At 52.1% G+C, this 21,803-nt stretch overlaps 1 protein-coding gene across 1 annotated transcript in view; it reads right to left on the minus strand.

The window, feature by feature from the left end:
• Positions 1-4,304: 4,304 nt before the first annotated feature.
• The window catches only part of LOC144730654 (disks large-associated protein 2-like), a 51,584-nt gene continuing 34,085 nt past the window's right edge, over positions 4,305-21,803 (minus strand). The window contains 10 exon segments of the mRNA XM_078611314.1: positions 4,305-6,208; positions 7,906-8,058; positions 11,443-11,534; positions 12,983-13,503; positions 14,178-14,272; positions 15,960-16,283; positions 16,285-16,457; positions 16,944-17,202; positions 18,463-18,532; positions 18,880-19,085. Coding sequence (XP_078467440.1) covers positions 5,990-6,208; positions 7,906-8,058; positions 11,443-11,534; positions 12,983-13,503; positions 14,178-14,272; positions 15,960-16,283; positions 16,285-16,457; positions 16,944-17,202; positions 18,463-18,532; positions 18,880-19,085 — 2,112 coding nt within the window. The 3' untranslated portion in view covers positions 4,305-5,989.

Raw genomic sequence — 21,803 nt, forward strand, 5'->3', positions numbered from 1 at the left:
AATCAGCAAGGGATTGTAGTTCATTTGTGGCAAGCGCTCTGTTGTGTATAATGAGCCCGACCCTATAATGCAAATCGTTCGGCAACCGGAAGCACAATGGAGCTCGGCGAGCACCGGGCAGACGTGTCGGGTCTTGCGACGCGTGCCAGGGAATGGGACAGTCGTTACCGGCGCGCGCTCCTCGGATGTGCGGCAAGGGGGGTGGGGGCACGTCCCACCCTGGGCGTGCGCAGATGCCGCGCTCGGCCACGCAGGCACAAAGCGACGATTCTAATCGGCGCGAGTGGGTGGGGGGTGCCCCATTAAGCTGCCCCCCCCAACCCCCCCAGAGGTGTGAACGGCAGTAAAACGCAAATCACCACGTCCAATCACGCGGCGCGTGCTGGGCACGATCGTGACCGTGGGCCGCACCGCCTCCGTATTCCAGCAGCGGTGCCAATCTCCACAAGGCTGGCCACTGACCACCCGAGATCTTGGCGCAGTGAGGACCCGAGCGAGCAAACTAAGCAGCACGCCTCTCTCACTTCCTGCGTTGTTATTCTGACTTCGTGACAACTCTCGTCCTGACGAGTTCTGATGCAGTCCCAAACGAAACGTCGTAACCCAGCCCCGTAAGATTTAAATTTCGATTTAATGTGTTATTATGTTTTATTTTTATTATTTTATTACTTCCCTTCTACGTGACTTTACCGAAAGAACCAAGAAGACCGTAAGATTTAGTCGTGGGAATTGGCCCTTTGACTTTGCCGGGGAGCTGAAACATTCACAATTGGTGCGGCAATGTATTTGTTTTGGTTACCTCGGGGTGGTTGAGGGTCTTGACACAGATTAGGCCGGATCATCAACTCGGCCCAAACCAAGCGTGAACTTACGGGACACCCATTGAGCCACAGGGCGACTTCCTCAAAATACGCCAAATGCACTCCACCGAGACAACGCGCGCACTGTATGGTGGGTGGTGTGCACGGCGCAAATTACCTTGGGAAGTTAGAGAATGGGACGTGGCCTCCTCCTCCTGCTGCTGCCGTGTGACAATCAAAGCCCCCAGTCAAGGTCTGCACCACCCCACGCGCTCCGTGGAGCGACGAGCAGCCAATGAGCAGCCAACGAGCAGACAAAGTGCAGGCAAAGATCAGTCGAGGAGCGGCCAAGGAGCAGTGAAGCGCAGCAGTGAAGCGTCCCAAACCCCGCGTGGTCACGGACCTCGCAGGAACGCGACGCGGGGCGAATCGCAGTGCTCATGCTCGTGGCCCTTACTTTGGGACCGCACTTCTTAACGCTACGGGGAGTTGTGAACTAGAGGTCACCGGTTCGACCTCCCGTCGCGTCAGTCAACTGTCTTATATCATCCCGCCTCTGGTCCGTGCGCTTGTTAAATCTATAGATTGAAAACTCGTTTCTTTAGAACTTATTTTTTTCCTGTTTCGTTTGGTTGTCCCCCGCACCTCCGATGAGCACGGTTGGCTATGTGCGGTGCGAGAGAATCTCAACAATACGTACATTGTACATGCAGTGTAAATGGGTACAACCGTAGCTCGTCGTGGTTGTGGTTGAACGTCTGATCAGTGTGGCATAATGACGGTAGGGCAGAGGAGTCGTCTCCACGTTGGCCACTCTCCAGAGGAGCGAGGGGATGGCGCAGGGCTCGGCGGGACCGCGTGGCTCCCTCCATTACCGACGCCGGATGCTCACCGACCGCGCTGGCAGAACGCGCCCACCTCACCCACCCCACAACAACCGTCATTCGCCACTCAGTGGCGGTGACGTCACCACGACGCTTGTGCCAGGCTATGTGCACGTTGCGGCCACGTGAAGTGTTGAACGCCCGCTGGCAGGAGATTACGGGGCAGACCCAGCAGGTGCCACGGGTCGACTGACTGAGATGACTGGCTGATGCACCACCTGTGCCCCTTACTGTGCTTTATCCACCCGGCGCGCCGCTCGTTGTTGTGAGCGTCGCTCCTCCGCCCTCCGTTGTTGTTGGAGGGCGACTGCCTCCAACTGCCCAGTAGCATCCTTCACGAGCCTCCTCCACAGTGGCCAATCTTGACACCGCTGGTACCAGTCATCGGCAAGTCCACTCAGCTCCACATCCTCCCTCCTGTACCATATCACTCCATCTCTTCTCTAGCCCGTGCCGCGCCAGTTTAGCCTCCTCTATCCGGCCGAACAAAAGCTGTTTAGGCATGCGGTGGCTGGGCATGCAGGCTACATGACCCAGCCAATGCAGCCTTGCCTGCCGGAGGAGCTCACCGATGGGATTTAATCCAACCTAGTTAAACCCAGAATGGATCGTAGGCAGGCCAGCCTAAATGTTTCTAACCGGCGAAGATGTTCCATTAGGGGGGTCAACGTTTCGCAAGCATAGAGAAGGGAGGTAATTACTGTGGCCGAGAAGACCTGAAGCTTCGTGCGGAGCAACAGACCAGGTAGCTTCCACACAGCGTTACGCAACAGATGAAAATATAATGTCGCTCGACTGATTCGGTGACCTCTGCTGTCAAACCTGATCCGGTCATGTGCACACTGCCCAGGTATGGGAAACTCGCCACTCTCTCCACAACTGCCCTATCACCAATTGGGAGTTGTGGGGGTGGAGTGTCTGATGGTACAAAATACCCAGGCAGGTGCTTAGTTTTGGTGGGGCTGATGGTAAGTCCCCACCTCCAGGTTCAGCAGCAGCGCCTCCAACTGCTGCTCACTCCTCTGAGTTAGCAGCAATTACCAGATCATTGGCATACATAACATGTTCTTGGTTCTTTCGGTAAAGTCACGTAGATAGGTTCAAATAAAATAACAAAAAACTACGACGTTTGGATCGCAACACAAGCAATCGTTATCAGGAGAAAAAAAGAGCAGGAAAGCTGCTGAGGCAGAGTCGAAAATAACTACTAACATCGGAAGGTAGGATGGAATCATCACAGCGAGTTATAACTTAAACTGGTGATTGCTCAGTTTGTATCCATCTTCTCGGTTGTAATTGTGTCTGTGTCCATATATATATGGATGGCTTCATGAACGAATCTTTGTTGGTAGCCAGTGGGCTTGCAAAGTGCCTGGCCCATGCCTTCCAATCACTCCAGACCAGGTGCTAGCATCATGACCAACTTGGGCATTGAAGTCACCCAACAAGATGACTATCCCGAGGGGCCACTTTTAACCGGCAGCTGTGACAGGTCATAGAAGGCATACGACTGATCGGCCTTGCCTGCATCCCTCCACGGATGTTCGTCTTTGGTGAGGGAATATGAAACCACGACCACCACTCCTCGCCTCTGGTTGATGGGAAGGTGAGCCCAAAGTAGCCTGGGGTTTACAGCTTCCCACACCTCACTGCCATGCTTCCACGCTCCCTTAATTATTTTGTTCAGAAGAAGAGCCACTCCCTGTTGTTTGGCAGTCTCCTGCCCCGAGTAGAGGACTGTCGACCCCTCATGGTGGCAGGAGCCAGAGCCGGTCCACCGGACCTCCTGAATACCACAGAGATCCAGGCAGTACTGGTCCAGCTGCCGACAGAAGAGTGACAGCCTCTCCTCCGCAGTGAGCGTTCGAACATTCCACATGGCCATCCATCGTGGCTTTGTTGTTTCTGGAGGAGCCCTGAGGGTTCTCTTGGCTCCGCCAAATAGGGTTTGGCAAGGAGACGTCATCGACGCCCGTCTCCCCGGGGCCACCGGCACAAGCTTAATAAATGTTTTACCTCATAGTTTAGTGGTAGTTAATTGAAGGTGGAGGGGTTACCAACCGCTCGCACCCGTCCAGGGCCCCCATTTGGCCGCTGTGGTGGTCACAAACGCCATGAAGGGACAGGCCAATCAGAATTGTCCCTCCTCCCACGGCACTGCCCACCACAACGTTGCCGTCCAGCACCACAAGGAGGTAGGGAGTTGTTTTGCGGGACCCTCACCCACCCCACTTCACCTCACCCACCCCACATCACCCACCCCTCCTCACCTCACCCCACCTCACCAACCCCAACTCACCTCACCCACCTCACCTCACCCACCCCACCTCACCTCAACCACCTTACCCACCCCACCTCACCCACCTCACCTACCCCACCCCACCTCACCCACCTTCACCCCACTTCAACCACCCCACCCCACTTCACCTACCCCACTTCAACTACCACACCTCACCCACCCCACCCCACCTTACCCACCCCACCTCACCCACCTCACCCGACCTCACCCACCCCACCGCACCCACCACACCGCATCCACCCCACCACACCGCATCCACCCCACCTCGCCCACCCACCGCACCCACCCCACCCACACATGCGAGCACACGCGGCGCTCCTCCAGCCACGGGTTTCGTTGTTTTATTCACCGTTCAGTAAAATAGTAAATCTGCTGGTCTGACTGCACTAGCGACATCCGTGCGTAGGGGCTGCTTGATGCGCAGGACGGATCGAGCGTGGAAGCTCGCGCCCCCGTGGATGTTCGCGATTTTCCTCTGCGACGGTGATTTTTTTGTTGTCGTTTCAGAAACCCGCATTAATGAGATGCCATTGACTTAGAGTAGACAGGTAAGGAATACGGTCTTTAGTTGCTACTGAATACATGTGCAGGGATACATCTTTGACGATGAAAGTTCGGTTATAATAAAATAGAATGTGTTAACCTTCATTATTTTAAGGGATAAATATTGGAAAACCGTTCAAACACTCGCCGATTACAAACCATGCACCAGGCCACCGAGCACGCAATCGGCCAGCAGTGGCGGCTGTCGGTGAAACGACCTTGACAGCGATTTGGGAATCAATTTGAGACGTGCCAATGACTGGCAACCTACACACAATTCAGGCACATCGTGACGACACCAGACAGTCCACGAATACCATATTCAGTACTTTCTCTGAAAATGTTTTTATTTAAGTGCCCATATTTGATCTATCAAACTGATATTAAAGTAAAAACTACTTTACCATCGTATTATAATTAGTTATCCATCGGAATACTATTAAAACACTTTTTATATATATTAATTACTATACACCATTGTTACCCAACAAATTAAGCAAGCAAGTGATTGGTAGACTTTGTGTATAGGCGTTCTATATATAAGGAACATAGACGGTTACAGAAATATATTTGTAAATGCAATTTTAATGTGCGATTGAAAGAAGTGTGTCTCGTGTGGTTTATCGGGGGTTTGCGATATAAACGCGTGGATGCAATGTGAGGGGGACGTTAACAAAGCTATAACCACAGCCCCGATTGGGCCTCGCGGTGATGGCATCTGTATATACCTGATAATAGGGAAGGGGTTAAGTGAGGATTCCAATTGATAACCCTTTGCTCGTCCTTCACCAGAACGGGGTTAAGCACGAATTGTGGCATTTTTTTTAAGTGACAACAACGATGCACAACAACACAAAAAAGAAGCAAAACGTGAAATGAGACCTCGAGGACGCGTCGCCCACGTTGAGCGGGACGCGAGAGTCACGCCGCTGGTAAGCCGCGTGGAGGTGACACGAGATGGGACCACCCCCCCCCCCCCACCTTCTCCCGTGGTGGCCGTGGCAATAACTGCCATTCGCCAAAAGTAACGAGAATGCACGACTCGGGAATTGCCCGGTGATGCGAGCGAGCAGCCGCCAGCCCCAATGCCGCTCGCCAGATATCTCTGGGGGTCACTTTCCTGGACCGCCGACGCTTGACACTACGGGCGGCCGCGGAGCAGCATCGTTCATCGACAGCCCCTCTTTTTAAAATGCACACTCAATGGCCGAGGCTGTAGCCCTTATAGCTTTAGGCTGACATACGCACCCCCCACCACCAGATATCACAGTCACGTAACGGGGAGTGTTTTTTGTTGTTGTTCCACGTACCGTACACACTGCGTGCGCGCGCGGCGGCGGTGTTAAAGGAGGAGGCTGTGTACACACGACGCGACGGCGCACCCCTCTATACAATTACAAAAACGGCAGCACCACCCCAACTCGAGGAAGGAGAGGAGGAGTGGGAGAGCTCCGTCGCGCGAGTCAGAGGCGAGTCTGTGCTTCAGGGATGTAGATCTCGATACTGTCGGCGCTCTCCGTGGCCGAGTTCTGTCGCATCGATGCGGCCCTCTTGGCCGCCAGGAGCCGCTTGCGCGCCTCCACGCGCTGCCGGTCCGCCGCCTCGGCCGACTTCTGGCGGTAGAGGGTGGAGCGCCCGCGGCTCGGCTTGCGCGACATGGGGGGCGGCAGCTGCTGCTCCTCCTGTAGGACAGCAGCAAAAAAAACACGATGATGACACTGCCGCCACCGCCACCGCAGAACACGGGCAACAGCAACATCGTTAGTCCAGGCAAGAAATTGGGGTGAGAAAATAGTATGATGTACATCCGTGTGTGCGCGTGTGTGTGTTGAACTTCTTTCACACTGTACATAGCCAACCACGCTAATCGGGAGGTGCGGGGGTGGGGGTCAACAAACTAAACACAAAAAGCAGTTCTGAAGAGAGGCGGTTTCAGTGTAGATGATTTACAAGTGCATAGCTCCCAGTGGACCCCTAACATCGGAGGGAAAAGCATTCCAGACGGCCGCAGAAGCGCATCTGAAAGCGCCACGCGATGCAGTGACCACCGCCTTTGTTTGATGGTCAGCGCCAAGAGCCGTGTTGCCCCTTTTGATTAACGTTTTTGCCGGTTCTCGAAGCGGGACGATTCCCCGACTTCAACACAAACTCGGTCACGAAGCTCGGGGCCGCTCTCCCATTGAATAGTTCATCAACAAAGTGCGAGGAGAGCGCCTCCCCTCCCCACGTTACGGGCTGACAGGTGACCCTGCGCTCTCGCGTACATTTATTTTCGACAGTCCTTGTGATGCGTTGACAAAGTGCAACTTCAGGCGAACCTTGCATCTCGACGTCGTTGAGCTAGATAAATAAATAGATGCAGAAAAAAACGCCCTCGCCACGTGCCACATTCTGGATTCGCAAAGTTTTTCATATTCGCGAGTTACAAAATGTTGACAAGTTCCCGATTCGCGACCCCGCCGGACTCCAGCATCCGCGAGTTGCACTTAGTGCCTGCAGACCACCCACACCGGGGAGGTTCACGCAGAATGCCCCTTACTGTACATGTGACTACTGTACATGTTGCTACTGTCCATGTTCCTACTGTACATGTTACTACTGTATATTTTCCTACTGAACGCCGCTTCGGCTGTCCGCGAAGCCCTCAGTCTCGCAGTCATCCCTCTCCGAATTCGCCATTGTGCATTTAAACTTTTGGACGAGGGGACTCAAAGTCAACTCGTCTATCCACGTTGGTATTGATGAGTCGACTGCGTTACAAAGAACGCGAATGCATTCAGGGAAAGTGTTTGCGGGTTGCGCGCTCCCCCACAGTGCTGAAGTGATAACTGCGGAGTTGTTTACCAATCGCCTGCGTCCTCCTGAATTCCTCACCACCACCTCTCCATCGCCGTCAAATCATCCTCATCCGTTACAAAAAATATATATATCTGTTTTTATTACTATTTATGTATTGTAGTCATTGTTATTAAGCATTTACCATTTCCCCACCTGTGTTCACTCGTACCAGGGATGTAACCACATTTTTTCCCTATTGCAAACGAGGGTTCCTGCACTCGTGAATTCTGCATCCGTGAGCGTTTTCGAGAACGTAGCCCTCGCGGATAGAAAAGAAGCGTTCACTGTCATGTGCGTTAACGTTGAAACAAATGTCTACAGACTTTGTAAAGATGTGTTCACCTTTCTACACGTGTGTGTGTGTGTGTGCTTATTGCCATTTTTAAGGATGGCATCTTCATTATTCTATCTTCCTGGCATAAGAAGAAGCGAGTTTCATTGATCATCATCCACTTAAAAGGCAACACGTGAAACGCTGGCAGGGAATGACAGCGTCTGAGCAGGTGAGCCATGACGTACAGACGTGGTTCTGCGAGGCTACCTGGACTTCCTCCGCGTCGGCTTCCTTCCACTGGTTGACCTTCAGCTGCTGTAGCTCCCCGAACTTCATGCCAACGTCCTCAATGGCCAGCTGCAGCATGTCCCAGAAGCCGGCCAGGTCTTGCGACGTGGGGTGTGGGTCTGCCGTAGGGTTCTGTAAAAAAAAAAAATCTGTTAAATTATTGCGACGGATACTTTGCCGCGGTGATGTTGCTAAGCTGCCCCTCACTCAGCGTGGGCGAGCGGCTCGTCACTGTGTCCTAACTCTCACTCGTATATCTTCTCATCACATCTACTGTATGTTTCTTCTGAATGCATCTCCTATCTCTGATCAATCTCTTCCGGCACTACCACAAAGGAACTTCCTCCCCCTGCCATCCATGCTGCTGGCTCCCTGCCCTGTTCTAGTGCAGTCTCAAGGACCTCCTCTCTGTCTACTCAGTTTTCTTTACCTCAAAATGTGAAATAAATTAACATTCCCGCTGGTCTAGCCGCGATGCTCCCACGCTTTTTGTAGAGCGGCTTGAGATGGAGTGGTTCCAAACTCCACGTTGTGATCGTAATCGAACGGTCGCTGTCGCTGCATCCAATGCTGGTGCCGTCGGGTGCACCGGTTGCAGCCCACGCACCAAACACCGGCAAAGCGGACAAAGCGACGCCGCAGGACAATCGCATTGAGTTAGGCAGCAGCCGCTGACTGCAGAAGGTGAGTGCAGCAGCAGCGGTCTATCACGGTCCTCCGTGCGACAGGGCCACGAGTCGAGAGTAATAATACTCTGTTGCGTGAGATTGCACTATAACTGTGTACGCTAATGAAAAATATAAGAACATGCTTTACCCTTTCTGGTGTAGGCCAATCAGTTGCAAAGACAATGCCATGTATAATTATCAAAGCATGTTCAACGCAAGTATATAAGGTTCATGCAGCCTTGATTTCTTGCCAAAGGTGTCTAAGTTGGTGTTTGAACAACTTAAAACCTCCTGTTTTATTGCCAGAAAGGGTAAAACCTATTCTTATTTTTCATAAAACTAAATTTGTGTCAAGATGTTCAAACACCAAATATATCCCTTTTGCAAGGCATCAAGTCTGCATTAACCATATGTACTTGTGGAAAAGCATGCTCTGATAATACATGCCCTGATAATAGATGCTCTGATAATACATGCCCTGATAATACATGCTCTGATCATACATGCTCTGATAATACATGCCCTGATAAAACATTATCTGATAATACATGCCCTGATAATACATGCTCTGATAATACATGCTCTGATAATACATGCTCTGATAATACATGCTCTGATAATACATGCTCTGATAATACATGCTCTGATAATACATGCCCTGATAATACATGCCCTGATAATACATGCCCTGATAATACATGCTCTGATAATACATGCTATGATCATACATGCTCTGATAATACATGCTCTGATAATACATGCTCTGATAATACATGCCCTGATAATACATGCTCTGATAATACATGCCCTGATAATACGTACCCTGATAATACATGCCCTGATAATACATGCCCTGATAATACATGCTCTGATAATACATGCTCTGATAATACATGCTATGATCATACATGCTCTGATAATACATGCTCTGATAATACATGCTCTGATAATACATGCCCTGATAATACATGCCCTGATAATACATGCTCTGATAATACATGCCCTGATAATACGTACCCTGATAATACATGCCCTGATAATACATGCTCTGATCATACATGCTCTGATCATACATGCCCTGATAATACATGCCCTGATAATACATTCTCTGATAATACATGCTCTGATAATACATGCTCTGATCATACATGCTCTGATAATACATGCCCTGATAATACATGCTCTGATAATACATGCTCTGATAATACATGCTCTGATAATACATCCTCTGATAATACATGCCCTGATAATACATGCTCTGATAATACATGCTCTGATAATGCATGCCCTAATAATACATGCCCTGATAATACATGCTCTGATAATACATGCCCTGATAATACATGCTCTGATAATAGATGCATTCACTTTGAAACTGATTGGCCTACACCAGGCTGTCTGGTGGTTTTAATGCCAGAAGGGGTAAAGCCTATTCTTAAATATTTTTCATCATTTCGACACTGGAAAAAAGGTCCCATAGAATGTGTACGCTGCTTACTGCAGAGTGCATTGCACATTAAATAGAATGTTTACTGCAGCGTTAGCTTGGATTCGGCAAAAATGCTCGCGCTCAATCCGAAAATCGCAAAAAATGTCAAAGTGTGATGTTACTCATTCCCTGCTTGGACACCTACAGGAATTAATTCCCACTTCAAAATCCTCCGACTCACCCTTTGGGAATAGGCGTACAACAAGCTGTTTATTTTGTCATTCCTATGTAGCAATGGTAAACGAGAGCAGATTCAGAAGTTTTATCAATTATGGGGAGAATGGGTAGGAATCCATTGGATGTCATCTGGAGAACGCGTTCAATATAGAGCAGTTCCTTTGATGTTCAGAAGTGTCCGTTACGTGGGCAGGTGTTCGGTGAGATGTTTAAAAGTTCAATTGATGTAGAGACACATGTTAATCCTGCGCACCCTCGCCCAATCCTTTTAGGGGGCAAACGGGACATTTGTCCAAGGCCCAAAACTTGAAGGACCCCACAAGAAAATAATACATATAAACACACATTAAGAAAATACTGTTTATCGTTTGGAACCGAGTATGCATCCTGGTGTGGCTGTATGTGTGTGTGGAGAGCGGTAGTGTAGCGGTTAACGCGCTGCGTAACACGCTGCGCTACGAACCCGGTGACCCGAGTTTGATTCGCGCTCACGGCCAACACCAGTGACGATTATCTGAACCAGTATAGGCCTCTCCTAGATTGACTCAGCCTCGAATGAGTACTTGGTGTGGTGTATAAACATGACCACTGGGGAGACAAAGGCGGCCGGGCGTGGTGCTGGCTACCCACCCCCTCGTGTGCCATTCTTGCCTTCGTAGGTGCCACTCGCTAACAGCACTTGCCCTAATAGTCTGTGTGTAAGGCTAGAGGGGGGATATTTTTTTGGAGGGGGGTAGGCTGGAGTGGGGGAGCTCAATCCAGCCCTGTAGCGCCACGGTGGCGAGACGTTAACTACATCGCCTGGTATACAGGAGGTCGTGAGTTCGATCCAGACCCTGACGCCTGCTACTGTATATTTGGAGTTTGCGTGTCTCTCTCCCCGTGATCACGTGGATTTTTCTCAGGGTCCTCCGAGTTTTCCCTCCACATTTAAAATCAACATCACGCGTTTAGAGCATTCGACTGCTTAAATTTCCACGCGATAAGCCACTTGTTGAGCTATCATTTGTGGCCAGGTCGCTTCTGTAATATAGCTAGAGAACTCATTGGGCCTTACCTGGTAAAATAAAAATCGCATGCCTCGTACACTGTACAATGTGTTTTTAACATGACACATGCGCTGCGGCACGTGGCACGTTAGCCGTGGCGTTTCCACGCCTCCAGTCGAGACCTGGCACTCACCAGGTTCTCATGGCACAGTCCCTGGAATTGCTGAAATTTTTGGCACATGAGCAGTCGCGCACTTCCCACTGCACTGCGGATCTTCCCCAAGACTGCAGGAAAGCACGCACCACAGCACACACAACACACACAGCACACCCAACCAACACCCTTGTCATGTGCACGGTACAGCCCTCTAGGTCGACGCAGGTCGATGCAGAAACTGGGATGATCACTCGTGTTAACCGTAGAAAGGTTGGTATGCACTAGATGGATACCACAATGTATGTTAAACGTAGCCAACCGTGCTCATTGGAGGTGTAGGGGAAGGTCGACAAACTAAACACAAAAAGCAGTACGGAAGAAATAAGTTTTCAATCGAGATTATTTAAAAGTTCATAGCTCAAGCAACTTCCTAATATCGGAAGGAAGAGCGTTCCAGACGGCCGCAGATGCGCATCTGAAAGCGTGCGATGCGGTGACCGTCTTTGTTCGATGACCAACTAATAGCTACTATGAGGATGACCGGAGTTCACGTGATAGTTTATGCTCCTTGACGAGATCAGCAAGGAATTGTGGCTCATTTGTTGCAAGCACTTTGTTGTGTGTAGTGAGTGCGACCTTGCAACGTGTTCGTTCGGCAACCCGGAAGCCAATGTAGCTCTGGGAGCAACTGGACGGACACAGTCGGGTCTTGCAGTACCCGTCACGACACGTGCCAAATAAATTTGGACACCCTGCAGCTTGCTAACGTTTTCTTTTGCCAGACGTCCTGTAGAGGAGTGAGTTGGCAAATATCGAGCCTTGCCGCAATAATCGAGCCATGTCATCATCGTCATTCAGTGTGACCCACGGAATTCACTATCCATCAGTAACGAGAGGCTTCCCCATCCACCTACCCGACTACACGGACAAGAGGAAGATGCGCGGATTGCGTGGAATTTGTGATTCATAGGACACTAGATAAGAGTATCGTGACAATAAATATAACCATCATCCCATCGTGGACTCGTTGAAGGCTGCCAGATGAAAACGGTAATTAAATGAGCCAGCCTCACATAGCCCAGGCGATAAAGCCTCAAGGGCCCACCCTTGCTGCTACGAGTCGTCAGAAGAGTCGGGGTTCATCGTGTGGCAGCCTGACACAAGCTTCTGTCTCAGACTTGTAAACTGCGAGGAGGCAGTAAAAACTAGGCACATGCTGGGATTCGATCAAGCCACAAGGGAGGTCATTCACACAGCCACACACAAACACAATAAACGTGCAGGGTATCCATTCGCGAGCGTGAAGACAAGGGTGTTTAGTCGTCCTGGAACTGTGTCGGGATGTTACAAGTTTAACTTGATTCTGTGTAACGAGGCAATGACTCTAGAGACGGGGGGATGCAGTCTCACTTGCAGGCGTGACCTGGGTCACAACAACAATGACAAAAACAAAAACAAGAATGGTAAGCACGAAAATGAAAGCGAGAACAAAAATCAGAAAAAAATGGCAACCAAATAGAAATCTGCGCAAAAGCAACCTGCGGCTCCGGGAGGACCAGGGAACGGAGTAACTCACTGTCCTCGGGCAGGTCGTTCTCCTCGGCGTCGTTCTCCATCTGCTGGCACCAGCTCTCCATGCGCTCACGCTCGGCCTGCAGCAGCTTGAGGAACCAGGTGCCGTCGCGGCGCCCTGCGCTGGCCCGCGGCGCCGCCAGCAGCAGCATAAGCGGCTCCCGGCTGGCGGCGGCGGCGGCGCTGCGCGAGTCCCCCACGCTCGACATGCGCACCTCAGGGGGCGGCGGGGGCGGTGCTCCCCCCGGCCGGCCGCCGGGGCACCCCGGCAGGCGCCAGGGATCGAACTCGGGTGGGGAGTCGTCGCTCTGCACGTTCTCCTGGCGGCGCATCTCGGCGCGCCGAGCGTAGCGCATGAACGCGTCCGTCTCCGAGGAGCGCCGCCGCAGCGGCCCCCCGCGGCAGGAGCCGTCCTTGTCGCGCGCGATGCCGCCGCCGCCCTCGTCCACCGCGTAGTAGCCCTCCGGCTCCAGGTCGGCCTGCACACTCGCCGACACGCTGTTGGAGCGGCCCAGGCGGCCCAAGCTGCCCCATGCGCACAGACAAGTCGTGTTCAGCTTCTGGCGATGGTTCTGCAAAGTTGTTCATTTGTGATTCTTCGAGACGCGGTTGCCGTTCATTTGTAATTGTTTTAGTAATTTATTCGATGTCTTTTCCAACCGTGGCCAGTGAGTTTGAGGTTACAGAGAGGCAGGGGTTTGGCTCAAGGGGGTAGGGGTTAACCACAGGGGGTAGGGGTTGACCCCAAGGGGTAGGGATTGACCGCAGGGGACAGGGGTTGACCCCAGAGTGCAGGGGTGGACCCCAGGGGGCAGCGGTTGACCATAGAAGGCTGGGGTTGGCCCCAGAGGGCAGGGGTTGACCCCAGGGGGTAGGGGTTGACCCCAGGGGGCAGGGGTTGACCCTAGGGGGCAGAAGTGTTACTCTAGGGGGCAGGGGTCGACCCCAGGGGGCAGAAGTTGACCATCAGGGGCAGGGGATGGCCCAGGAGGCAGGGGTTGACCTTAGGGAACAGGGGTTAACTTGGCAATTTAGTAGCAGGGGCCCTACGTAGAAGGGGTAAGACTTGTGAAAGCTGGTCATGAATAAGAGCAACCGCCGATGGACATTTTTAAACACCGCGGAGCGCAACGCCTTGTCCAGCGAGATAGCGCCCCTAGTCGTCCCCAGACTGGTTCCCCCCATCACCTGACACTTACCGTCGCTCCTCCTCCACCTGAATGCCAATTGATTGAAAGCGACTCAAGATCTTAGTCTCCTTCTCTGCTTCTGGTACTTGCTCCGGGCCGTCCACCTGCCCAGAGGAACACACATCCCTCACTGGACACTGTACGTGCAGCAGCAGCATTCATTACAAATGTCAGAATGAGAATATGTAGTTATATTGGAGGAATCCTTCGAGCTATGAAGCTGTTTTTTCACAGATATCCAGCCGGGGCTGGTCAGAACGTTACAACAAGAAACTACAAAAACCACGATAGGAGTGCAAAGTATAGGAAAGATAAACAAATAACTTTTAAAAAATACAATAACCGTGCACAAACAACGTGCGGCAGAACTAAACTCTTTTTATTTTACCAGGTAAGGCCCATTGAGCTATTTAGAATAATCTAAATAACGGAAGTTTCTAACCTGACAAGCAATGCACTCGTGCGGAACTTCACGCTCTCGAGAGTTTAAACACCCTCTCCCGAAGGAGCGTGCCTCCCTGTGTCTCCCCGTGTCTCTGCCTCCTTGCGTCTCCGTTGAACCAAAGCAAATGTTTCATGGCTAAGTGGAGTAAATTTGCGGACAGCACTAAGTTCCCCATGATGTTTGCGCCCCCCGCCCCCCCACATCGCCCGTGGCTGAGAGGAGTTACACCGCACCAGTAAGATGACCGATGTGTTCCAATAAGAACACAAGGTGGCACAAGTTAAAACAGACGATCGGCTGGGAGCTTGCACACGACTGTGCCCCAGGCGCAATCGTTTTACTTATTTACACTTGGCAACCCGGCTTCACACAGGAGGGCGACAGTGGCAGAAGCGTCATTGGAAGAAGAAAAAGGAGAATTGTTTGACTGTATGTTATGCAAAGCCGGTGGCGAGGGAGCTCCTCTACACCAAACCGTAGACCGCCACTGTCCAGCGACTGAGCCATGGGTGCTGACAGGGGGCGCGGGTCATTTGTGCTCGGTAAAAATCTTCCACGTACTTACTGAGGGCCGCAACCTCTGAGTTTCACTCAGATCGTCCAGCAAAGTGGCCAACGTGTTCGTCGGCGATCGGGTGGCAGGCATTGATTATTACCGGATCTGCTACCTGTGTTGTGTTTAATTTAATTGCATAATGCGCAGTTTTATTAATAGACCGAGGCCAATTAGCAAATATGTCTGGGTTTGGTCAGTGGGAGAGATGGAAACTCCATGCTCATGCCTGCATCCCAATCCATACGCTGCGCTGCTCACCACGCCAACAACCATGCCCACGAAGGAAACTTAACCCTTTCCCGTTCCGTTGATGTACATGTACGTCATTATGAAATAAAATAACATTATTGGAACGTCTTCAGGTCGGAAGACGTACCGAGGCTCCCACAAGGCCATGCGTGTGGGCGCGTGGCACAGATTGGTGCCAGCTATTGTAGAGTGCGGGGGTGGTGTCGCTACGGTTCACTGCGGTTAGTAACGACGTCTTTGAAAACGGCGCTATGCCCCTCTAAATAAAATGAACGCTCACCGCTTGCGCGTTCCGAGATTCGGCGGTGAACAGGACACCACCCTGCAACTTGCAGACTTCTCGGAATGGGAAAGGGTTAACATGCTCCTCTAGCATAGCAAGAAAATGCCTTTGCAAAAACTGAAGCACCACCACAAACACTGCAACGTACAGTCGGCGGTGTGCATGAGGCGTGTACCCGTATTGGCGGTGTTTGCATGCGTGCGTACCTATATTATTATTGTGCGCGCGCGCATACCTATATTGGTGGTGCGTGCGTACCTGTATTCCGATGGAGAGACAGCGAGCAGGCAGCGGCTCGGCCACCACCAGGGTAACTTCCGGCTGCTCCTTCTCCCAGTGCTCGCCGGGGCCGTGCTTTTGAGCGGCCGCCGCCTCCATGGCGACGCTCAGGGCCTTGGCGCTGTCCAGGCTGTCTGAGGAGTTGCTGTAGTTCTGCTGGCCCCACTCGGAGCACGGCGTCGCCCCGGCGGGCCCGCCCGGCGAGGCCTGGTTAGCCCGCGGCAGCACGGTGCGTTGCAGCGGCGAGGGCCGCCCGGCGCCGGGGCCCGCCCTGTCGGCGCGGGTGCCAGCCCTCTGGCGGGGGCACCGGCTGCAAGGCCGTGGCAGCTGCGCCGTTGCGCCGCTTGCCGGCGCCGGCAGGCTCCAAGTAAGCGTCCTGGACCGACTCGGTGCTGCTTTGCGTCGTGACGGAGATCATCGGCTTGGCCGAACGTGGGGGGATTGGTGGTGGCTTCTTAAATGTTGTTATAGTCGTCACTGGAAGGTAAAACACATTGGTCATTATTATTCCGACTACGCTTGCTTACCCAGGAAAGCCTCACTGAGTCTCAGTTATGTTTTTTTAGGAGAGTTTTGCCAAGTTCTTTAATCCGGGTTGGGGGTTGATGTTACTTTGCGTATGTACGCGTGTGTACGTTGAACTTCTTTCGTACCGTACATAGTCAACCGTGCTAATAAGAGGTGGGGGCGCGAAGGACGACAATGTAGAGCGACAGCATCAGCACAACTGCGAACGCCCTCGCAGGCGAATAGACTCGGAAAAAAACGCTGCACTAAAAAGGCAGAGTGTGTCATAGACAATGTTTTGGGCAAAGGCCCTTCCTCAAAACACACACAGAGGCCAGAAACGTGATAGAGTATAATTGAGAGGTGGGAGGGTATATAATTGCGGTTCTTGAGCACTACTTTTGCCAATGCCGTTGTGGGCCACGTTGCATGGCAGGCAAACGAGCGGCTTGTTACCGGCGGTGTGACAGATCTGTTGAGAGGTCCGCGCCGGCTGATAGCATGCGCCGGCGCTGGCTCTGATGGTCGAGATGGCGGTCATGGGCGGCGGCGGTGACCCGGAGCGAATGGAGACGCCGTCGCTGCCGTCGGCGTATCCCTCTTGGATGGCTCGCAGGTAGCTGTGTGAGCGCGAGCGGAAGCAGCCAGGCAGGTCCAGGGCCTCCATCGCCTGAGACTCCATTTCACTGAACACGGATTCACACACCGTCTCAAACTGAAACACGCACGCGCACACAGGCAGACACACAAAACAGCCACAGATGGAAGTTACCGGTTAATCAAAACGAGTTGTGGGGATCCAAAGTAAAACGAACATCATAATTACTAATAATCCACAGCCCTTTCTCAATATACTGCTGGAAGTAAGCCTCTCCATGGGGGCTGTTTGACCATACCTCACCAAGCCGGTCAGTTAAACTTATATCTTTTTTTATTTTACCAGGTAAGGCTCACTGAGCTATACAGCTTTTTTTCAGAAGCGACCTCACTACAAATGATAGCTCAACGAAGTGGCCTATCACGTGGAAATGTATAGCAGCCAAATAGTCTAAACGCATGTTTATAAATGTGGAGGGAAAACCTGAGGGCCCAGAGACAAATCCACACAACCACTGGATCAGAGACACGCAAAATCCAAATATACAGGCGTCAGGTTGGGGATCGTACCCACGACCTCCTGTATACCAAGCGAGGTAGTTAACATCTCGCCACCGTGCTGCATATAATAAGAGCCGTGACCTAAACAGGATTCGAACTCACGTGGCCAGGTTCATCGCACAATGCACTAGCCACTGCACCACCGCTCCACCCCAGACCCAAAATAGGAAGTGGTAATCATGTTATAAAGAGATCCCATAGCCCTAGATTCGGATGTTGGTTTGCCATCTGTTCGGGTTTTCCCAGTATCCTTTTTTTAGGCACCTGCTGTCCTGCAAATTCTGCACATTTCTTTGGGATATTAAAAGTCCCAGTTTTTCTGCATTGCTAATAATATATAATAACTCTGGACAATGCGTTTGCTTGCAGTTCTCCCACTCTCCTGGTGCTGCGGCAGAGTCTCCTTCCCACGACCTGCCGTAGTGCAAAGCCCCGAGCGAGGTGGCAGCCCTCATCACTAGCTCGGAGCCCCTCCCTTGGCAGGCTCTCTCGGGCCCTGCTCGTCCTCGCAGTTGACTGGGGCTCTGCCATGCTCGCCGCCGCGCTCCCTTGCGGAGCCACCGTGGACCGGGTGCCAATCAGTCCTCTACAGCGAATGCCGGTTGGGCCTGGAAGCACCTCTGCTCATCGCAGGGTCTCTCGGCATATTCGTCATGTTCGCCACGTGCATACGGGGTGTCGCGTGCTCCTGCGCCTGTGTTCATGTCAAAGGGAAGCTCCGTGAGTGGGTTCGGTTGAGGTGTAAAAGGCCGACTCTGGGCGATGTGGTTTTGGCAGCGGGCGAGCGTAGAGCGATCGATCGTGCGGGTTTGCCGACCTGGCTGACGCAGCTGGCCTGACTCACGGTGCTCACTGCTCGCAGGTAGCTCTCGTTACGTGACCGGTACCTGCGATCAGCACACGCACGCACAGTGCATGGTCACAGCGTGGGTCACAGCGTGGGTCACAGCGTATGGTCACAGTGCTCGGTCACAGCATGGGTCACAGCGTGGGTCACAGCGCATGGTCACAGCATGGGTCACAGCGTGGGTCACAGCGTGGGTCACAGCGTGGGTCACAGCGTGGGCCAGAGTGCTCGGTCACAGCATGGGTCACAACGCTCGGTCACAACACGAGACGCGTCAGACACCCGCGAGACACAGCGAGTCGCAATGCAAGACATGAAACACGGTGAGTCACAGCGAGCGACAGCATGAGCCACTTGCCGACTGGGAGTGCGGAGAACCCGGTTTACCTGTCGGCGGCGTGCTCGCTCATGGTGCGCTGCCCGGTGGCCTTGAGGTAGCTCTCCCGCCGCGAGGCCCCTTTGGGGGACACCTTGGGGCTGTCCGACTCCCCGCCGCTGTCCTCGTCGCCCATCGCCTTGATGTAGCTGCCGCTCCGCATGCGTCTGCAAGGGATCTCGTCCTCCTTCCCGACGTTCCATTCCTCCTTGGGCACCTGTGACACAAGCGGACACTTCTACATTAAGATTGTTTTTTTTTTCCGGCCGTGTGGACACAGAGGGGGGGGGGGGCAAGGTGGTGGGGGGAGGGCTGGGGTGCCACCTGTCTAGGTTTGACCCAGACAGTCCAGCAATCGGCATGTGTTCGTCTGATAGAAATTGATTGGGGTGCTGCGGTGGCGAGATGTTATCTCCCTCGCCTGGTATGCATGAAGGTAGTGGGTTCGATCCTGACCCTGACGCTTGAATATCTGGAGTGTGCTTACTCTCCTACCATGGTCGAGTGGATTTTTATCAGTGTGCTCCGGATTTTCCCTTCACATTTAGATTCAATGTGCGTTTAAGAGTATCTGGCTGCCATCAATTTCCACAAAAGCCACTTCGTTGAGCTATCATTTGTGGTCAGGTCGCTTCTGAAAAAGAACTACACAGCTCAGTGGGCCTTACCTGATTAGATAAAATAGGTAAAAATTGGTAATTGGATTTGCACCGAGCCCCTGGCAGCGGTCTCGCTGTGTTGATCTCTATTTGTGTCGAGTAGTGGTAGTGTCATCTCCCATTCCAGGCGTTATCCTGGTGCCACAGCATTACAGCACGGCTGTGCCATGTGGGCTGTAAGTCGCAACTAGCTTTACGTGGCGCCGAGGGCTGTCGATAGGGGGGGGTATAGGAATCAAGGGCCAGTGGCACCATCTTTGTTTTTGTGCGGCAAGCTGGCACGGTCGGGCAGGGCACGGCGCCCCATGATTCTGCACAGCTGCTTAGAAGCCGGTTGCAAGTCTGTTGTAGTTTTCCGCTTTAAAACGTTCGAAAATGTACGCGCAAATGCGCTCAATGGGGATCGTACACACACACGGCAATCGTAGCCCCCTGCCAGAAGACCACTGGCAATTTGCAAACCAGGTACTGTGCTGAGTCACGTATCCACAGGGGCCGCTGCCACTGGGGGTGGCATCTCGTGTTTATGATGAGACGGAGTATAAAGTTCTCTCAGATGCTCGGTGCATAGCGCGCTTCGTCAAAAACTAAATCACGATAGTGTGTGTGTGTATAAAATGCAGTAGAATATCATTACACCGTGTATTAAAAGTTTACAATGCATATGCATAAAAGCGCCACTTTCAGCTCTGGGCATGGGTGATTCCAGGCAGGAGATTGAGTGACCCTTGAGGCCTGCTGGCTGAAGTCAGGAACTTTGACTCGGTTATGCGAGGGCACCACGATCTCGAGATATTAATTCCCTCGCCTGGTATGCAGGAGGTCATGGGTTCGATCCCGACCTTGACGCCTGCTGCTGTATATTTGGGGTTTGCGTCTCTCTTTCCTCGTGGTCACGTGGATTTTTCTCCGGGTCCTCCGGTTTTTCCCTCTACATTTAAAACATGCACTATAGAGTATTTGTCTGCGATACATTTCCACGTGATGATAAGCCACTTCGTTGAGTTATCATTTGTGGCCAGGTCGCTTCAGAGAAAGCTCAGTGGGTCCTACCTGGTAAAGTAAAAAAAGTTTAGTTCTGCCGCACGGTCATCGGTGTTCCCAGCTCCTAACACGAAACACGGGGACACTGCTGCTTGTTATAGTTGAGTTCGAAAGAAATTCAGCAGACAGGCAATCCTCGGCTCACCAACACAATTCGTTCCTGAGAGCCGTTCGTAAGTCGGAACACAATAATGTACTGTATTTAAATGCCCATACGGTCAGTGTTGGGTATTTATATACGCATTGGGATCCTAGGGTGGAATGCGCATTATAAATTTGAATTCTTATTTTTAAATGTGTTATGGTTCAACAAGGGAAGCATTGTTACACTCATAATTAAGAATACATATTGTACATTTGCATGTAGCACTATAAAGAAATACTATATAGTAAACAAAGCATTAAATAATTAACATAAATATGTAATGGGCTCGAATTAGGCGCACTCACAACTTCTTGGAAGGCAACACTATTTATTGTTAATACAACACAACACTTAACATAGGTTGGTGACCACCGACCTATTACACACACATCACTCACTAGCACCGACTCTCGGATACAACTCGCGTGTCCAAGCCGGGAGGGCTACTGGCTGGTCACGCTGACTTGAGGCTTGACTCTTCTTCACGAGGCGTCTTCTTGACGCATCTTCTTTCTTGACACGAGCAGCCTCGAACCCGGTGCGGAGGCCGCTTATATGCGCCTCGGCGTGTCCGGGCCACATCCCGGCCACGCCCACCTTCGAGAACACTCGAGAAGGCTCCACTCCTGTCCACGTGACTCACAAGGTGCCCCAGGGGCCCCCGGCCCCCACCTTGATCCGGTCACGTGTTCAGCCGGGTTCACTCAAGAGTGCCACGGCCTCACAATACCCCCTGCGGCCCTGACGCACGGCCTCCAGATCTCCCGAACCGGCCGTGATGTCATTCCCGCGTCCAGCCGTGATGACGTCATGTGTATGCGTGTGTACCCGCGTGGTAGTAACGGTTCCTCGCGTAGTGACGTCACGCGCGTGTGTGTTTGTGTAGTGAGGCTACAAGTCACTACAAATATAAGGAAAAAAATTGTTGCATTTTCACTTACCTTGAGTCCTGATGCTGGCTTGCTTGTCGGAAGCGGGGAAATGAGTCACCACAATTACACATGCAACAAAGATCCCCCGTATGGACTGAGCACACTGTTGGGGCAAGTGCTGTTAGCGAGCACCTATGAAGGCTGGTACGGTACAC

The sequence above is a fragment of the Lampetra planeri genome, chromosome 2 (genome assembly GCF_965212315.1).
Source record: "Lampetra planeri chromosome 2, kcLamPlan1.2.h2, whole genome shotgun sequence".
Lineage (NCBI taxonomy): Eukaryota > Metazoa > Chordata > Hyperoartia > Petromyzontiformes > Petromyzontidae > Lampetra > Lampetra planeri.